The 18686-nt window shown below is 54.8% G+C and overlaps 1 protein-coding gene and 1 long non-coding RNA gene across 2 annotated transcripts in view; both read right to left on the bottom strand.

Annotated features, from left to right (window-relative positions):
* Window positions 1–2840: 2840 nt before the first annotated feature.
* On the bottom strand, window positions 2841–12721 carry LOC144734480 (G-protein coupled receptor 54-like). Its single transcript, XM_078616692.1, has 6 exons — window positions 12299–12721; window positions 10164–10288; window positions 9302–9437; window positions 6160–6398; window positions 5776–5895; window positions 2841–3152 (listed from the first exon to the last, which is right to left on the bottom strand). Exons 1-6 carry the CDS (start codon window positions 12621–12623, stop codon window positions 2841–2843), a joined length of 1257 nt encoding a protein of 418 aa, XP_078472818.1. The 5' UTR covers window positions 12624–12721.
* Window positions 12722–16915: 4194 nt separating this feature from the next.
* Window positions 16916–18686, bottom strand: part of LOC144735983 (uncharacterized) — a 6141-nt gene continuing 4370 nt past the window's right edge. Inside the window, exon 2 of the long non-coding RNA XR_013588704.1 lies at window positions 16916–17038. This is a non-coding gene — a long non-coding RNA (uncharacterized LOC144735983). The remainder of the gene's footprint in view (window positions 17039–18686) is intronic.

Here is an 18686-nt window from a genome sequence, read left to right as displayed (position 1 = left end):
ACTCGTCGAGATACACAGAGACCCACCGAGACACATAGAGACCCATAGAGACCCATAGAGATACATAGAGACCCACAGAGAGATACATAGAGACCCATAGATACACAGAGACCCATAGAGAGATACATAGAGATAAATGAAAGACCAGCCACAGCAGTGCCACCGTCGCAACGCAGGCTACGGATCGCAGAGTGAACCCACTGTGGCAGTCTGCGCCCCTTCAACGGAGGAGGATGAGGAACAGCGACACGACACAAACTCTCTCTCTCTGCTGTGGACAGCAGCAGCGCCTCCACATTGAGTCCGAATCTTTTATTTAGACGACAGGAGGAGGAATCCGAGCGGCTATGAAGCTCTTTGTTGCACAGATGGTCTCATAGGGGGCACGGCGTGTGCGATAATAAAAAAAACACTCGCTTTGGTGTTGGTGTCGCGTGCGTTGTGATCTGTCTCGCGTTCACCACGCGGCTGCTGAGCGAGGCAATGCTCACGAATCCTCTTCACTAGCGCGCAAACCCGAGCGGGCGGCGAGATGCGCGTTCGACAAAACCCTCTTTGGGGTTTCTCTTTGGCTGCTCGTCCAGGTCGAGAAGGTCAGCGTGGTTGGTGACGATCGCTATCCAAAATTACAGCTCGCAACAACAACAACAACCACCACTGCGACCTACAACAACACTTACCAATACCACTACAGCTACACTTACAACCACCACCACCACTACAGCATCAGACCACAGCAACAACAATTGTCACAACAACAACAACCACCATCGCAGGAATAGCTCCAACCGCACTCGCAACCACCAACCGATGCTAAAGAGTGAAGCTACGACTACAGCCTACCCATAGCAACAAGCAACCACAACCACCACAGCAGCCAACAACAACGACATATCACCGTAGCAACGGTGACTACAGCCACAGAAGCAGCAGCGAGCGCAACCTCCTTTGAGTCGGTGGGTGGTCTCAACGACGAATCCGACCACACGTTACGCTCTACCGAGCTGGTGGTCTCGACAAGGCTGACAGTTTTTGTTACATGCACTGCGCTGGTGTGTGTTGTTGAATTCAACAGCTGCCACAATCACGCCACAACTACGGTCCGCCACAACCACAACCGCAACATTAACCCCCTGCGGCGGTATCGCGATCTCCGTCGTGGTGACCGCGCCGTCCGGAGCGATTCCGCCTTCCTCCGATTCCCACGCGCGTGCATGGAGCCGGCGGGCCAGAGCCGGCGGGGCCTCGCGGGTCGCCCCAGCTCCGTCGTGCGGCGGCACGGCTCTGCAGCGCGGCCCAAACCGCCGGAAAACCACGCGGCGGCGGCGGCGTTGTTGTTGTTGGGGCCGCTGGTCCCCGAAGTCCCTCCCTGCTCCGTGCCTATGGCAGGGGCTCTGCCGTGCGCCGACCCCTCGCTGCTCTGCGAGCAGCTGCTGCCGTCGCTGGGCTCATCGCCCGACGGCTCCCCTCCCTGGTCCGTCCCTCCGCGAGCTCGTGTGAGAGGCATAGCTCGCCGCACGCCCTCGTTCACCTGCAGACGCTGCGTTGTCTCTCCACGGATCACGCGCTATTAAACGGGGGTCAGGGGTCGGAGGGCGAACGACGCTGCCCTCACACTGCGCGAGTCCCGGCGGCGACAAACGGAGCGGGGGCCTGCGGACGCACCGACCCCTTCCCCCACACTACGAGTGCACACACCTGCACACATGCGACACCCACTCGTGCGCCGCTCTACGCAGCGCTCACTCACGCGGCGAACCACTGTGTACACACGCGCACCCACACGTTCCCACTGCTCGACAAGATCACGCGAGGCCACGCTTCGCTATTAATGATTTATTATTCGCTACCTGGTAACTAATGTTGAATCAGTGAGTCGACGAGGCTGGCCTATTCCACTGAACCTGTACCTATTCCTTATCTATCGGCTATTATCCTACTTCACCTTCTTACTCCCTGTTAGATGCCCACGGCGGTTCGTTGATCCCGTACTCGCAGCGTGCCTCGATGCGTCTCACGGACGTTCGGGTCGCTGGACTGGAGAGCGTCCTGTCGCCTGGCGCTGGAGAGAAGAGAGCCCGATCTCTCCTTTGCCCCCCTTTTTTATCCTCCCTACATCAAAGGGATGCGGCTCCGCGCCGGACGGTGGCCCTCAGCTTTTCCTTAACAATGGGCTCGCGTCCTCTAGCACGCGCACTGCGGTTCCGGACGCCTGTGATATGCTAATCAATGTGCGGCGTTGCGCGGCGTAAATTCTAATTAATCCCTTTCCCTCCCTAACAATGGTGCCTGCGCGCTCAAGCGTAATTATCCCAACCATCCGTGACTATGCGCAAGAGCCCCTGCGGTCCCGCTACTCATGCTGTCCCGTCCCTCCCCTGCTTGCCCCGTCGACACGTGGGTGGTGTGTGTGGGGGATGCGCTTCAACCGCGGTGGCCGAATGCCCCTCGCCGCGGCCATGCCATCTTAAGGCAGGTCGCAGCGCCGCGGTGCAACGTAGCGTCGGGGGAGGCCGTCCAATTCCCTGATCGCCGGAAACCGTGAGAGTTAATCCCGATAAGGGTTTCTCGGATAAAAACCGGTCGATCAGGTGACCTTCCCTTCCAGCTCTATGGGGGGGGGGGGGGGGAAATGCGTGCAGGTGTGTTCATGTGAGGTGAGGTGAGGGGGACGAGGGGTTGGCTCTGTTGCTTGGTGGTGGCGAGGTCGGGGATGGGGCGCCTGCTGAACGGCTTCGTGGTGGCGGCATCACATTGTCATCGCTACGGTGCGCCGCTGGGCCGTGTGGACTCTGGAACTCCGCTCCGCCGCCGCCGCCGAGTTCGCGCCGCCGACGCCGCTACGGTGCCTGGGCCATGCGCTCCATCTCCACGTGGAGCACGGCGATGCAGCCGGTGGCGGAGGAGCCCGGGGCAGGGACCGACGCGGCCGTCGGCGACGGCGGCGGCGGCGGCGGCGGCGGCGGTGGCGGAGCGGCGTGCACGCGCCGGTTGCACGCACGCGGGAAGGCCGTGCGGAAGAGCTTGCGGAACGAGCTGCCCATGAAGGCGTAGACGATGGGGTTGAGCGCCGAGTTGGCGTACGACATGCAGTGCGCCCAGATCTTCAGCTTGTAGGTGCCATAGCTGTGCGAGAACGTCGGTGCCAAGGCCTGCGCGGGGAACCCAGAGAGCCGCGGGGGTTGATCGTCTCGAGCGACGTGCGCCACGTCGCGGTCGCGATCTTTATTCACGCCCGGAGGGATCCGACGAGCTGTGAAGCTCTTGATTTGAAGCTTTCGTGACTCCAGGAATCCATACTCTTTGGTTCTTTTGGTAAAGTCATGTGGGTATAAAATAAAATAAATCACGACGTTTCGATCGCAACACAAGCGGTCGTCCTCAGGCGGAAACAATATAATCCAGCAGTGAAACTGCTGAACCAGCGAGAGACCAGCTACAACAACAAGAGGTTATTATATATATGTGGTGATGGGCAAGCAGGCGGGGCCTGAGCTGGAAAGAACTCCACCCCCGGATGCAAGCACGTCCGTTGTGTTAATGGGGGAGATTGGGGAGAGAGGGTTTAGGGAGGGAGATTAGCATGAATGAGCGTCCGTCCCGCTTCAGAGGATCATGCCCGCATATGCGCACAACGGCAGTGTTAATGAGAGATTAGCACCAGGGAGTGTAATCCAAAGGACATGTGAGAGATCTAAGAGAGAGGCATAGAGAGAGAGACACAGAGTCGGACATAACAGCTGACATCGGCAGGTAGGATGGAAACATCAGTCAGTTAATACTTTACCTGGTTAATAACGCCCTTCCAATGATTGCTCAGTTTGTACCCATCTTCTCGGTTGAAGTTGTGTCTGTGTTTATATATCTGGATGGCTTCATGAACAAATCTTTGAAGGTAGCCGGGAGGTTTGCAGAGTACCTCCGTCTCGGAAAAATCAATTTCGTGTGAGCCCACAGCGTTAAAACAATGATCGGCAATGGCAGAGGTAATGGTACTACCGTGTTTCAAATCTGCCTTGTGTTTACGAACGCGGTCTGAGACGTCGTTTCGTTTCCCCAATGTAACTGCTGCCGCAACCACAACTCAGTTTGTAGACACCAGGGTATTGAATGTCAGGAATCACATCCTTTACAGATGGGATTAAATCACGGATTTTGTGTAATGTGTTGAAACGAACCTGGATCTTGTGTTTGTTTAAGATTTTGGAAATCTTTTTGGTAACCCCTGCTATGTATAGTAAAAGTAATGGTTTTGGTTGGATCCTCAGAAGGTTGTCTCCGCATGGCTGGGGAGACAGTTTTGCGGATTGTACGGTCCGAGTATCCGTTCACCCTGAGGGCTCAGTGTACGTTGCTCCAACTCACTGGCTAGGTGGTGCTGGTCGGAGATGCAACGGGCCCTGTGGTGGAGTGTTTTGATGAGGGAATTATTCGTCTCGTGATGACGCCGACAGCAGCGGGGCCGGGGGTAAAATACAATGGGGGGGTGGGTGTGTGGGTGAGGATGTGTGTGGGTGTGTGGGGGTGTGTGGGTGGGTGGGTGGGGGTGTGTGTGGGTGGTTGGGGGTGTATGTGCATGAGGGGTGGACAGTCCTCTACTCGGGGCAGGAGACTGCCAAACAACAGGGAGTGGCTCTTCGTCTGAACAAAAGAATAAAGGGGGCGTGGGAGCGTGGCGGTGAGGTGTGGGAAGTGGTAAGCCCCAGACTACTTTGGGCTCGCCTTCCCATCAACCGGAGGCGAGGAGTGGTGGTCGTGGTTACTTATGCCCCCACTGAAGACGAACATCCGTGGAGGGATGCAGGCAAGGCCGATGAGTCAGATGGCTTCTATGACCTCCTGTCACAGGTGCTGGCTAAAGTGGCCCCTGTTGGGCGACTTCAATTCCCGAGTTGGTCATTTTTCATCGGTTGCGTAACGCTGTGTGGAAGCTACCTGGTCTGTTGCTCCGCACGAAGCTTCAGGTCTGCTCGGCCACGGTCATTCAATCCCTTTTATACGCTTGCCAAACGTGGACTACCTTAATGGAACATCTTTGCCAGTTAGAAACATTTAGGCTGGCCTGCCTACGATCCATCCTGGGTTTAACCAGGCTGGAGTGTGTGAGGACCTCACAAATCCTTGAAAGATCTGGACAAAGTCCCATCGGTGAGCTCTTCTGGCAGGTAAGGCTGCGTTGGCTGGGTAATGTAGCCCGCATGCCCAGCCACCGCATGCCTGAATAGCTTTTGTTCGGCCTGATAGAGGAGGCTAAATGGGCGTGGCATGGGCTAGAGAAGAGTGGACTTGCTGATGACTGGTAGCAGCGATGTCAACATCGGCCTCTGTGGAGGAGGCTCGTGAAGGACGCTACAGGGCAGTTGGAGGCAGTCCCCCTCCAACAATAACGGAGGGCGGAGGAGCGACGCTCACAACAACGAGCGGAGCGCCGGGTGGCTAAAGCACAGCAAGTTGGCACAGTAGGAGGCACAGGTGGTGCATTAGCCAGTTATCTCAGTCATCTCAGTCAGTCGACCCGTGGCACCTGGGTCTGCCCCGTGACCTCCTGCCAGCGCGCGTTCGACACTTCACGTGGCCTCAACGTGCACATAGCCTGGCACAAGCGTCGTGGTGACGTCACCGCCACTTAGTGGCGAATGGCGGTTGTTGTTGTGTGGGTGGGTGTGTTGGTGGGGGTGTGGGTGTGTGGGTGATGGTGAGGGTGTGTGTGTGGGTGAGGATGTGAGTGGGTGATGGTGTGGGTGTGTGGGTGCGTCACGGGGGGGAGCGCGTCACCTGGTAGAGGATGAGGATCTGGATGGGGCCCCAGCAGATGGCGAACAGCGCCACGATGACGACCACCATGCGGGACACGGCGGCGTGCACCGCCCGCGAACGCTCCGACACCAGCTGCCCCTGGTGCGCATGGACCCAGCGGGCGGCGAGGGGGACGGGACAACCGCGGTCAGGGCGCGACCCCCACCCCACATCCCTTCGCCCCCCTCCCACCCCCCGGGGTGACGGCTTTGCCGAGGTCTCACGCAGAAGAGGGAGGGGAGGGCACATATATGTCTGTGGAACTTCTTTCGCACCGTACGTAGCCAACCGCGCCAATCGGAGACGCGGGGGGAAGGCCAACAAACTGAACGCAGAAGGCAGCTCCGTCCCGTCGCCTCCCACCTGGTAGTTGTTGTCGACGGGCTGCACGACGGGGCGGCCGATGCGGTTGAGCATGAATCCGTAGCTGAGGCAGATGGTGAGCAGGGGCAGCAGGTAGGTGAGCGCGAAGGTGTAGAGGAGGAACGCCACGCGGCGGCCCTCCGACAGGAAGCTCTCCACGCAGTAGGTCCGGGGGCCGTACCAGAAGCCCTCCTCCACGCGGTGGTGCAGGGCCACGGGAAGCGAGGCCACGAACGACCCTGCGGGGGGCGGAGTGGGGGGGAGGGAGACACGGGGAAGGAGACACGGGGAGGGTGACACGGAGGGAGACACGGGGAGGGAGACACGGGGAGGGAGACAGGGAGGGAGACACGGGGAGGGAGACAGGGAGGGATCAGATCGCGTTAAGTACGACGATTGATTGTGTTGCGATCGAAACGTCGTAGTTTTATTTTTGTTATTTTCTTTGATCCTGTCTACGTGACCTTACCGAAAGACCCAAGAATAAGTACGATGCATTTATATTCACGCGATCTAACCCCAACAACAACCTTTATCCTTTACTGTGGATTCTATTGGTGGCCGCCATCCCACCTGGCCACGACGATGTGGCTGCGTTGGCTGCAGTGGTGCAACAGCGCAGTGAACAACGCGACCCCATCAGCACGTTCCGTGTCAACACCACTGCGCGTCGCCTCGAGAAGCAATTACATATGTAATAGGCCCTATTATCATCGCACGTTTCTCTACGTATCGAGATTGCTAATTCGCGCCATTTTTAAATGTGGCAGGAGACCGCAGCTTGCCCCGACAGTACGTGGCGGCTATCCGGGAAAATCTTTATCTTTGTCTAGATCAGTGACCGCTCTACATCCTCTCCCTAGAGCCGTGGGTGGCCTTGAGCATCGTCAAACGCACCCACGTGGACACCCTACCGCCCACGTGGGCACCCTACCGCCCACGTGAGCACCCTACCGCCCACGTGGGCACCCTACCGCCCACGTGGGCACCCACCTCGCCGCCCACGTGGGCACTTCCCAGCCCACGTGGGCATCTCCCACGTGGGCACCTCCCACGTGAGCACCACAAGGCCGTTGAGGAATCTTTTTCTTGTTTGAAATGTAGCTTTTCGATTTAAAGCTTTCGTGACTGCAGGGATTCATCTTCTTGGTTCTTTCGGTTAAAGTCACGTAGAAGGGAAGTAATAAAATAATAAAAATAAAACATAATTAAATAATTCTCACGACGTTTCGGCCACAACGCAAGCAACGCAAGCAGCCGTCCTTGCGTTGTGGCCGAAACGTCGTGAGAATTATTTTATTATGTTTTATTTTTATTATTTTATTACTTCCCTTCTACGTGACTTTACCGAAAGAACCAAGAAGATGAAATGTAGCTGTCAACCCATACCGTTTAGCCGTATTCTTGTACAGGGAAATTTAATTTCCAGGTCCACAGGGCATACAGCCGTTTCAATTCGGGCAAACAAAAGTTTTGTTGTCTATTTGTTTGTGTTTCTCCCTTGTGATGTGACTTTGTAGGAATGAACGTTGAGATTTATAAGGGCACGGGGGTGACCTATGAGGTCTGAACTGGTCTGTGGTTGGCAGCTAGGATACAGGAGCTCAAGGCGCTGTCTATAACATCGTTTTGAAAAGCCGTGACAACATTTGAGTGATTTAGATGGCCAGGGGCAGTGAGCGTCAGGGCCAAGGAATGAGTGGCCGTAACAGAGGGCACGTGGGGGGTCACGAAAGGGCGATAGGGGAGGGGCGAGGGGGCGGGGTGAGGGGAGGGGGGGAGTGGAGGGGCGAGGGGGGGTGGAGGGGCGGCAATTCTCATTTGGCGATGGACGGGATGCGAGGTGATTCGTGATTCGCCTTCCTCGCGTGTCAGACACCTTTAGCCAGCCGCTCCTCGTGCACCGACAACGATCGCGCTGATGGCTTCCACCATCATCACCACCATCATCATCACCATCATCATCACTAGCAGCATCACCATCATCATCATCACCAGCAGCATCATCACCATCATCATCACCACCATGCTCATCTCCATCATCACCAGCAGCATCACCAGCAGCATCACCATCATCACCATCATCACCACCATCATCACCATCATCATCGCCACCATCACCACCGTCATCACTATCATCATCACCAGCAGCATCATCACCATCATCACCACCATCATCATCACCATCAGCATCACCAGCAGCGTCACCATCATCACCATCATCACCACCATCATCACCATCATCACTATCACCACCACCATCATCACCATCACCACCACCATCATCACCATCACCACCACCATCACCACCACCATCACCACCATCATCACCACCATCATCGCCATCATCATCACCATCATCACCATCATCATCACCACCACTGTTATCATTTCTCTTTATCTTGTGTACCCGTCTTCACTGAGTCTCAAGACGCTGGTTGATTTTCAAGAGGTTCCTGGCCAAGCGTTGAGCAATTGGGGAGATTTGGGATGGGGTGGTCGCAGAGGTAGTTGAGGATTAAAAGTTGACTTAAAGCTTTCGTGACTGCAGGAATTCATATTATTGGTTATTTCAGTAAAGTCACGTAGATAGAGAAAAAAATTACAATAAAAAAATAAATTTAAATTTAAAATAAAATAACAAAAACCCACGACGTTTCGGTCGCAACACAAGCGGTCTTCATCTCTCCGCCTGATGAAGGCTGCTTGTGTTGCGATCGAAACGTCGTGGTTGTTTTTACTTTTATTCTTAATTTAATTTAAAAAAAATATTTTTATTTTCCACCTACGTGACTTTACCGAAAGAACCAATAATTTCCCAGAGTATAGTTGAGGATGGCTGTAATTTTAAATTCCAGTCGTGGGTAACGTTCAAGATCCCGCGATCTGCCGCTCGAGGGAGTTCCGCCGGAGCCGACCCAGCCGTGCGCCCGCCTCGCCGTCCGCAGTGGCCCAAGTTCGACAAATCGCGCCGCGAATTTCTCTGGACGGGACGGAGTTGGGGGTGGTTCGGATCACGGCTCGACAACGTCGTCCCCTCGTGGTGGGGCGCGAACAGCGGCAGGCTCGGACGACGGTGCTGCCCCCCCCCCCCCGGTACCCGTCCAGATGGGGGGCACTGCCCCCCTGCCCCCCCTGGTACCCGTCCAGATGGCCGCGCTGACGGAGAGGGCGAGGCGCGTGGTGCGGCGGTAGAGCGACTTGAGGGGTCGCAGCGTGAGGTAGCAGCGGTCGATGCTCATGGCCGTGAGCGTAGCGCACGTGGCCTGCACCGTCACCTGGTCTCTCGCGCACACACAACAGGCAAAGGTCCCCCGTGTAGCCTGCGACGGACTGTTGGGGCAAGTGCTTGCGAGCGAGCGCGACACTGACACACACAGAGTGTGGCTCCACACGCACTCACTCACACTCATCCACATTCTCACTCACTCACTCTCACTCACTCACTCTCACTCACTCTCTCACACACTCACACACACTCACTCATCCACACTCATACACACACACTCACTCTCACTCATTCACACTCACTCACACACACTCACTCACACACTCACACTCACTCACTCACACACTCACTCACTCACACTCACTCTCATTCACACTCACTCACTCACTCTCACTCACTCACACTCACTCACACTCATTCACACTCACTCATCTAGACTCGTTCACACTCTCACTGACACTCACCCACACTCACACTCTCACTCACTCACACTCACCCACACTCTCACTGACACACTCTCACACTCACTCACACTCTCACACTCACTCACTCACACTCACCCACACTCTCACACTCACTCACTCACACTCACCCACACTCTCACTGACACACTCTCACACTCACTCACACCCACACTCACTCTCACACTCACTCACTCACCCACACTCTCACTCACTCACACGCCACACGACGAAGGGGTGGCGTGTGGGGGCTGGGGGTGGACACACAGACCCCCACGTGTGCACGGCGTCACCACTGGCAAGCCGACGGTCACCTGCTGAAGGTAGTTGACGAACTTGCACATGAAGTCCCCGAACACCCAGCTGGGCAGTGGGTAGAGCGTGGCCGTGAAGGGCACGCAGCTCACCAGGAAGATGACGTCCGTGCATGCCAGGTTCGCTGTGGGCACAGCAGCTATCAGCGGGGATCGTAGCGGCAGTGGCGGTGGTGACCGCCCCCACGACTGCTTTGTCCGCATCTGAGCGAGCAGTTTATCGGTCAACCACGGCTCTGGAAACCCAGAAACTAAATAATCGCCCCCCACGACTGCTTTGTCCGTATCTGAGTGAGCAGTTGCTTAGTCAACCACGGCTCTCGAAACCCAGATACTAAATCATCGCCCCCCACGACTGCTTTGCCCGCATCTGAGCGATCAGTTGCTTAGTCAACCACGGCTCTCGAAACCCAGAAACTAAATCATCGCCCCCCACGACTGCTTTGTCCGCATCTGAGCGAGAAGTTGATCGGTCAACCACGGCTCTCGAAACCCAGATACTAAATCATCGCCCCCCACGACTGCTTTGCCCGCATCTGAGTGAGCAGTTGCTTAGTCAACCACGGCTCTCGAAACCCAGAAACTAAATCATCGCCCCCACGACTGCTTTGTCCGTATCTGAGCGAGCAGTTTATCGGTCAACCACGGCTCTGGAAACCCAGAAACTAAATCATCGCCCCCACGACTGCTTTGAACGCATCTGAGCGAGTAGTTGCTTAGTCAACCACGGCTCTCGAAACCCAGAAACTAAATCATCGCCCCCCACGACTGCTTTGTCCGCATCTGAGCGAGCAGTTGCTTAGTCAACCACGGCTCTCGAAACCCAGATACTAAATCATCGCCCCCACGACTGCTTTGTCCGCATCTGAGCGAGCAGTTGCTTAGTCAACCACGGCTCTCGAAACCCAGAAACTAAATCATCGCCCCCACGACTGCTTTGAACGCATCTGAGCGAGCAGTTGCTTAGTCAACCACGGCTCTCGAAACCCAGAAACTAAATCATCGCCCCCCACGACTGCTTTGCCCGCATCTGAGCGAGCAGTTGCTTAGTCAACCACGGCTCTCGAAACCCAGAAACTAAATCATCGCCCCCCACGACTGCTTTGCCCGCATCTGAGTGAGCAGTTGCTTAGTCAACCACGGCTCTCGAAACCCAGAAACTAAATCATCGCCCACCACGACTGCTTTGTCCGCATCTGAGCGAGAAGTTGCTCGATCAACCACGGCTCTGGAAACCCAGATACTAAACCATCGCCAGCGACTGCTTTAGCTGAAGCAATATACAGTCCAAAATGTATACTGTACGTGATGGTCCAGATGTCCTGTGCCCCCCCCCCCCCAATATTTTTTTTATTGGCCTATAACATTGTTTTTTTCTTTCTAGATTTGAAGCTTTCGTGACTGCAATGACTCATACTCTTAATAATAATAGAAATAAAATAATAAATCACGACGTGATATCACTTGATACAGTAAATTTAGCTGCGACGGTCCCACCTGATGACGGAGACTTGTGTTGCCTCCGAAACGTCGTGATTTATTATTTTATTCCTATTATTATTTTTTTATTGTTAGTCTCTTTTTTTACCTACGTCACTTTACTGAAAAAAACCTAAGAGTATTGTTTTTTTAATATTCCTGGATATTTCAGTAAAGTCACGCAGATAGGTTCAAAGAAAATAACAAAAAAACTACGACGTTTCGATCGCAACATGCGACCGCTTGTGTTGCGATCGAAACGACGTAGTTTGTTGTTATTTGAACTTATCTCCGTGACCCACGAATATGAATCCCTGCAGTGACGAAAGCTTTAAGTGAATTGTTGTTTTTTCCTTTGCATATTCATTTCTGTTTTAAATAGACCTTAACAATATCTATATGAGCGGAACGATGGTGATGATGATGTTGATGATGTCTGTCTGCATCGTATTGTATCGCTGTTCTGCCCATCCTGTCAGCACGGTCGGCTACGTACGGTGCAAACGAAGTTCAACACACGCACATATCAACACAAGCGTTGTCCAATTCAATACCGACGTGACTTTACCGAAGGCTACAACACTGTGGATGTGTGTCTCTGTGTCTCTGTGTCTGTGTTCTATGCGTGCCCCTCTCTCCAGCCCCCCCCCCCTTACCGATGTAGAAGTTGGTGACAGTCCGCATCTGCCTGTTCCTGCCGACGACGACCACCACCAACAGGTTCCCCGTGAGCCCCAGGGCCATGATGAGGGCGAACACGAGGGGCACCAGCCACGCGTCTATCAGGGGGGGCGGTGTGGCCCCTGCCGCCCATGCCACCATCTCGACCGCCGTCCCCTCCTCTGACCCCCGGGTCGCGGTCTCCCCGTGGCACCGCTCAGCCGAACTCTCAGACTCGGTGCCGATCGCCAGGAGCGCCGACAGGAGGCAGCTCCAGCCGTCCTGCTCGTCCGTCACGTTGAGCGGAGCGCGCTGCGTCATTCCCGTCCGTGTGAGCGCGTGTGAGCTGAGAGTGTTGGAGCGTGCTGAGTGTGTGGGGGGGAGCGGTGGTGCAGCGGTTAGCGCTACGCTGCGCTACGAACCCGGCTGTGAGTCGAGTTCGATTCCCGCTCACGGCAAAAAATCAGTGACGATTTTCTGAACCGGTTCTGGGTTTCCCCTAGGTCGACACAGCCTCAGATGAGTACTCGGTGCGGGGTGTAAACATCGCCACTGGGGAGACAAAGGCGGCCGGGTGCTGGTCACCCACCCCCCGTGTGCCGTGCCGGCCTTCACAGATGCTGCCCGCTAGCGGCACTTGCCCTCGAATCGTCTGCGTGGGGCTACCCGTGCCATCTCTTGCACGTGTGCGAGCACGCAACGCGCACACTCACGCGTGCGTTCAAGCGAAGCGATCGGTCGCACGCAACCTGGTCGCACGCAACCCGCCGGGAGTTGGGCTGACCGCGACCTGAGCGCGACTGATCGCCACGGACTCGCACGTATTTATAGATCGGAGGGAGGTGGCGTCTTTGTGGTGCGTCGCTTGTTCAATTCGCCTCGCCTGCTGGCAGATTGTCGATCGTCTTGTGGCACCGTTAGCGAGGTTGTGTGTTCACCAGCGTATCGCCTGACCCCTGTGCGTGTGTGAGTGTGCACACTCACACAGGCTAACACATGTGTTAGCCTGTTGGCTTGTGTGTGATACCACCAAACTGGCGGTGTGTCTGCGCGACAATCAGACGATGTGTCCGCCTGTTTGTGAACTCCTCGGTGTGTCCGCCCCGCCTTGTAGCTCTTCTGCCTGCCAAGCGAGACGACAGCCTCTATGAATGTGGCCAATCACCAAAGTCTGGGCCATCCCCCCCAGCACAGCCGACCAGGAAAGTGATTTCAGGCTGAGCTGATTTTCGGCGATGCGCAGGACCGGTTCAGATATTCGCTGCTGAACGGGGATCAAACTCGGGTCGCCGGATTGGTAGCGCAGTTGCGCTAACCACTGCGCCACCGCTCCCCACAAGCGAGCGCGCAACAAAGACAAAGATCCCCCGGGTAGCCTTTGAAAAAAGTGTTGGGGGCAAGTGCTGTTAGCGAGTCAGCACGCTGAGACGGGCAGGTGCATTGCTTTTTAATTCCACGATGTGATATCTAACAGCGGTTGTCGTCTGTTTAGACTCGCCATAGGAACGTAGAATTTCCACCAATAGTTCGGGGATGTGAACGGCAGATGAGTACCTCAATGGCCATTTAAGTCTGGAATCGCCGATATCGTTAGTTTATGTTCAGGAGAGACGCACGCTTGGATTGATTACATCCAGAGAGAGACTGGGAGCGTGACCACGTGGATTCGTGGACACACACCCAGGTTAGAGACATCAAATTGATCTTCATCCAGCAGTCGATAGACCATGATAACGATGACACCATTATCAGGCCGTGGTCAATCACTGCTGGACAAAGGCCTCCTCCCCAAGCCATCGCCAACCACCTCTCACGCCACTCCATTATCATTCTTTGCCAAATCATTCGGCGATGCCGCAGCTGCTGCGTTGGCAGTGGTGCACAAACAAAACCAACAACAACAACAACAAACTCAACACGCTCCGTGTCAATAACAACACCGCGCGCGCGCGTGCGTGGCCTTAAAAGGGATAACATATAACAGGAGACGTTTCGGGCAATGACCCTTCTTCAAAGCAGGTATTTTATTATTCGCATTTTGCCCGTCCAAGGATTCTGAAACTTGCAAGCGAAGAGCAGACCGCGACGTGATATGCATTGCATCAACTCGTGTGCAATTTGTAAGGGCGCGGTGACACGGACCTATTTCATTTCAAGGTAAACAGGACCCTGCGGGGTGGGCTGGTAGGAATAATACTAATACCGGTACAGGGATATCGACCGCACGCACACGCGCACACACACACGCACATACGCGCACACACGCACATACACGTACACACGCACACACACACGCACACACACCGCACACACACACGTACACACACATGCACGCACGCACACGCACACGTAATGAAGTTGTGTTGCTACGCTTCCAGTTCGCCGTGAATAACGATCCGAAGCCCAATAGCGCCCATTCATCACGCCGCTCGAGTGGGCCGGACACGCACACACGCACGCACACACACGCACACAGTCACACATATACACACACACAAGCACACACAGACACGCACACACACGCGCATACACACGCACACACACGCACGCACGCAAACACACACGCACACACGCGCATACACACGCACACGCGCACACACGCGCACACACACACGCACACACATACACACGCGCACACACACACGCGCACACACACACACACGCACCTCTCACCTGCAAGGCAGCGGTCGCCGCTTCTCCTCCCACGTCTCTCGTCGCGGCAGCTGTAACGATGGTGCAAGTTTGTTTTTATCATCAATTCCTCCTCCACCCCTCCCCGCCACTGTTCACCCACCAGAATAAATGAGTTCGCCCATAGTCAGTCGATCACAAAGTTTCGCCGTGAGGCGCCGGAAGCGACGGCCATCTTGTTTAATTCACAGATCGCAGGGGGAGCGGGCGGCCATCTTGTCGGACAGGGTCATGCCAAGTGTTTGCAGTAGGGGGCGATGTTGATACACGGACGGACGGACGGACGGACGGACGGACGGACGGACGGACGGACGGACGGACGGACGGACGGACGGACGGACGGACGGACGGACGGACGGACGGACGGACGGACGGACGGACGGACGATATAATCTATTGGTGGTCTGGTCCACTTCGTTCCTACCAGTATAATCCCTCGTTCATCACGACGTCCTTTTTACTTTTCAAGGTAATAATCCCTCGTTCATCACGACGTCCTTTTTACGCTGTGAGTTGACGCCGAGGAGGGGGGAGGAGGCGCCTCGCCCCCCCATGTGGAGTGACGTCACCCGCTCATGAGGAGCGGGGGGGGGGGTGGAGTGACGTCACGCGCGTTACACACGGACATTATTGGGTAATAATAATAGTAGCAGCAGAAGCAGCAACATCCTTTTCACCATCGGTCCTCGTGGTTCCACCCCGGCTCCACCCCCCTCCCGCCAAGTTAATTATCGCGACGCATCGCAAGTTGCATGAGGGTCACAGCCAATGATGGGCACATCGCTTGCGGTGTGTGAGGTGGGGGGGGGTGAAGTGTGGGTACTCCGGCTTCTTGAGATGTACCCCCCCACGGCAGAGGGGCTGTCTCGAGTGGAGGTCGCCTCCACAGGCAATGGCACTTGCAGGGCTGCGCCTTCATATCGTTTCACGTGAACTGGAGTCATCCTGTGGCCCGGGGGGTGTCTGGGTGTGAGCGAGACCACGACGATGTCCAGCGCGTGGCTCCACGTTCTGTTGAAGGCTGTATGGGAGATCTCTTGACCACACGGTGCACCTAGCCTGGCACGAGCGGGTGTAGTGAACGGCGAGGCTTGTAAATGTGACTGTCACTGCCATCGTGAGGGTGACGGTGAGGGCAGGGAGAGATGGGAGGGAGGACGAGAGAGATGAGGGTGGAGAGAGAGAGAGGCGAGGGACAGGAAGAGAGAGGTGACAGGAAGACAGAGAGATGAGAGAGATGAGAGGGGGGGGGGGATAGGAAGACAGAGAGATGAGGGGGGGGGTGATAGGAAGATAGCGAGACGAGAGGGAGCGGAAGAGATGACAAGAGAGGCGAGTGGAAGGAAAAGAGGGTTGCAGAGAGGCAGCGGAGACGAGAGGGAGGGAGGAGGGAGCAAGGGAGGAGAGGGAGGGAGGAAGCGAGGAGAGTTTAGAGGGAGACGAGAGAGCAGTGACGTGCACTGGCTCGTGTCAGAGCCAGATTCACACACTGAGGGGGGGGCGTGGCCTCACGGAGGGGGGCGTATCACATCTGTGTCTAACACGCCCCCCTCAGTGAGGCAAATGTGATAGCTGCCTCCCCTGGTGCTTTTTCATTGCAGTTTCACGACGAGACCAGCGAGCCTAAATATCTTTATACACCTACGTGAAATAAGTTACCTGGAGTATGTAAGGCGAGGACATGCAATGAAGGGGTCTACAAACATTGCATTGGTGACATACTGAGATAGTAACAGGCACGCGCTTATTGCCCGCGCTCCATCCAGTTACTGAGGGGTTGCGCAATCAGAGGGGAGGCAGAGCTCGTCGCTGCCTCACCTCTCGTCTCTTCCTGCATTTGCAGCGAAGCTCCGCAAATTTGTCGATTCTGACTATAAAAATGATTAGAATCGTACAGAAATCGCATTTATAACACAGATCGGTGGAATTTGTAAAAATATTTATTTTATTTTTTTTACTTTTCGTAACAGCTCTTTTCATTGGCGTATGACAGGTGGTGAGTAGGAGGCTTCGCGTCCCCTGCCTCCCCTGACCGCACGTCCCTGCTAGAAGAGAGACACACAGAGAGATATATTCACACAGAGACACACACAGAGTGAGTGAGTGAGACACAGAGACACAGACACACAGAGTGAGTGAGACACACAGAGACACAGAGTGAGACACAGAGACACTGAGTGAGTGAGTGACAGAGATACACACACAGAGACACAGAGAGACAGAGACACAGAGTGAGTGAGTGACAGAATGAGACACAGAGACACACAGAGACACAGAGACTCAGAGTGAGTGAGTGACAGAGTGAGACACAGAGACAGAGAGTGAGAGACACAGACACAGTGAGAGAGACACACACAGAGAGAGACACAGAGTGAGTGAGTGAGTGACAGAGTGAGTGACACAGAGACACACAGAGTGAGTGACACAGAGACACACACAGAGTGAGTGAGTGAGACACAGAGACACAGACACACAGAGTGAGACACACAGAGACACAGAGTGAGACACAGAGACACTGAGTGAGTGAGTGACAGAGAGACACACACAGAGACACAGACAGAAACACAGAGAGACAGAGACACAGAGTGAGTGAGTGACAGAATGAGACACAGAGACACAGAGACTCAGAGTGAGTGAGTGACAGAGTGAGACACAGAGACAGAGAGTGAGAGACACAGAGACAGTGAGAGAGACACACACAGAGAGAGACAGAGAGAGACACAGAGTGAGTGAGTGAGTGACAGAGTGAGTGACACAGAGACTCAGAGTGAGTGACTCAGAGTGAGTGAGACACACAGAGACACAGAGTGAGACACAGAGACACGGAGTGAGTGACAGAGAGACACACACAGAGACACAGAGAGACACAGCCACAGAGTGATTTTTGCACACAGTGTTGGTGTACGGTGCTCTTTTCTTGGATTTTCTGTTTGCACTCAGTCACATAGTCACTTTAAGATGTTTTCTTGTTCATGTTTTTGTTTTTTGGTTGTTGCGGTTGCACCCGATTCAAGAGCCGAATGGCTCACAGGGCTACACCTAATAAATGAAAACTTGAAACTTGAGTGAGTGACAGTGAGACTCAGAGACAGAGAGTGAGAGACACAGAGAGACACAGAGACTCAGAGTGAGTGAGTGACAGAGACAGTGAGAGAGACACACAGAGACACACAGAGTGAGTGAGAGACACACAGAGACAGTGAGAGAGACTCAGAGTGAGTGAGTGACAGAGACAGTGAGAGAGACACACAGAGACAGTGAGAGAGAATCAGAGTGAGTGAGTGACAGAGTGAGTGAGACACACACACAGACACAGACAGAGACACAGAGAGACAGAGACACAGAGTGAGTGAGTGACAGAGTGAGACACAAAGACAGAGAGTGAGAGACACAGACACACTGAGACACACAGAGACACACACAGAGAGACACACAGAGACTCAGAGTGAGTGAGTGACAGAGTGAGTGACACAGAGACTCAGAGTGAGTGACTCAGAGTGAGTGAGACACACAGAGTGAGACACAGAGACACAGAGTGAGTGACAGAGAGACACACACAGAGACACACACAGAGACACAGAGAGACACAGACACAGAGTGATTTTTGCACACAGTGTTGGTGTACGGTGCTTTTTCTGCAATATTTTGCTCTTTTCTTGGATTTTCTGTTTGCACTTAGTCACATAGTCACTT

Source organism: Lampetra planeri, chromosome 3 (assembly GCF_965212315.1).
Source record: "Lampetra planeri chromosome 3, kcLamPlan1.2.h2, whole genome shotgun sequence".
Lineage (NCBI taxonomy): Eukaryota > Metazoa > Chordata > Hyperoartia > Petromyzontiformes > Petromyzontidae > Lampetra > Lampetra planeri.
Note: the sequence above shows the minus strand (reverse complement) of the source record. Positions and strands in the feature narration are given on the sequence as shown.

What these genes read in the sequence shown, in the direction of transcription:
- LOC144734480 (XM_078616692.1), bottom strand. Translation starts at nt 12,623, where the DNA reads ATGACGCAGCGCGCTCCGCTCAACGTGACGGACGAGCAGGACGGCTGG. An exon ending in TGTCACCAACTTCTACATCG is followed by an intron (nt 10,289 to 12,298) that starts GTAAGGGGGGGG and finishes CTGTGCCCACAG; the next exon opens with CGAACCTGGCATGCACGGAC. An exon ending in CCGTCGACAACAACTACCAG is followed by an intron (nt 5,896 to 6,159) that starts GTGGGAGGCGAC and finishes CATGCGCACCAG; the next exon opens with GGGCAGCTGGTGTCGGAGCG.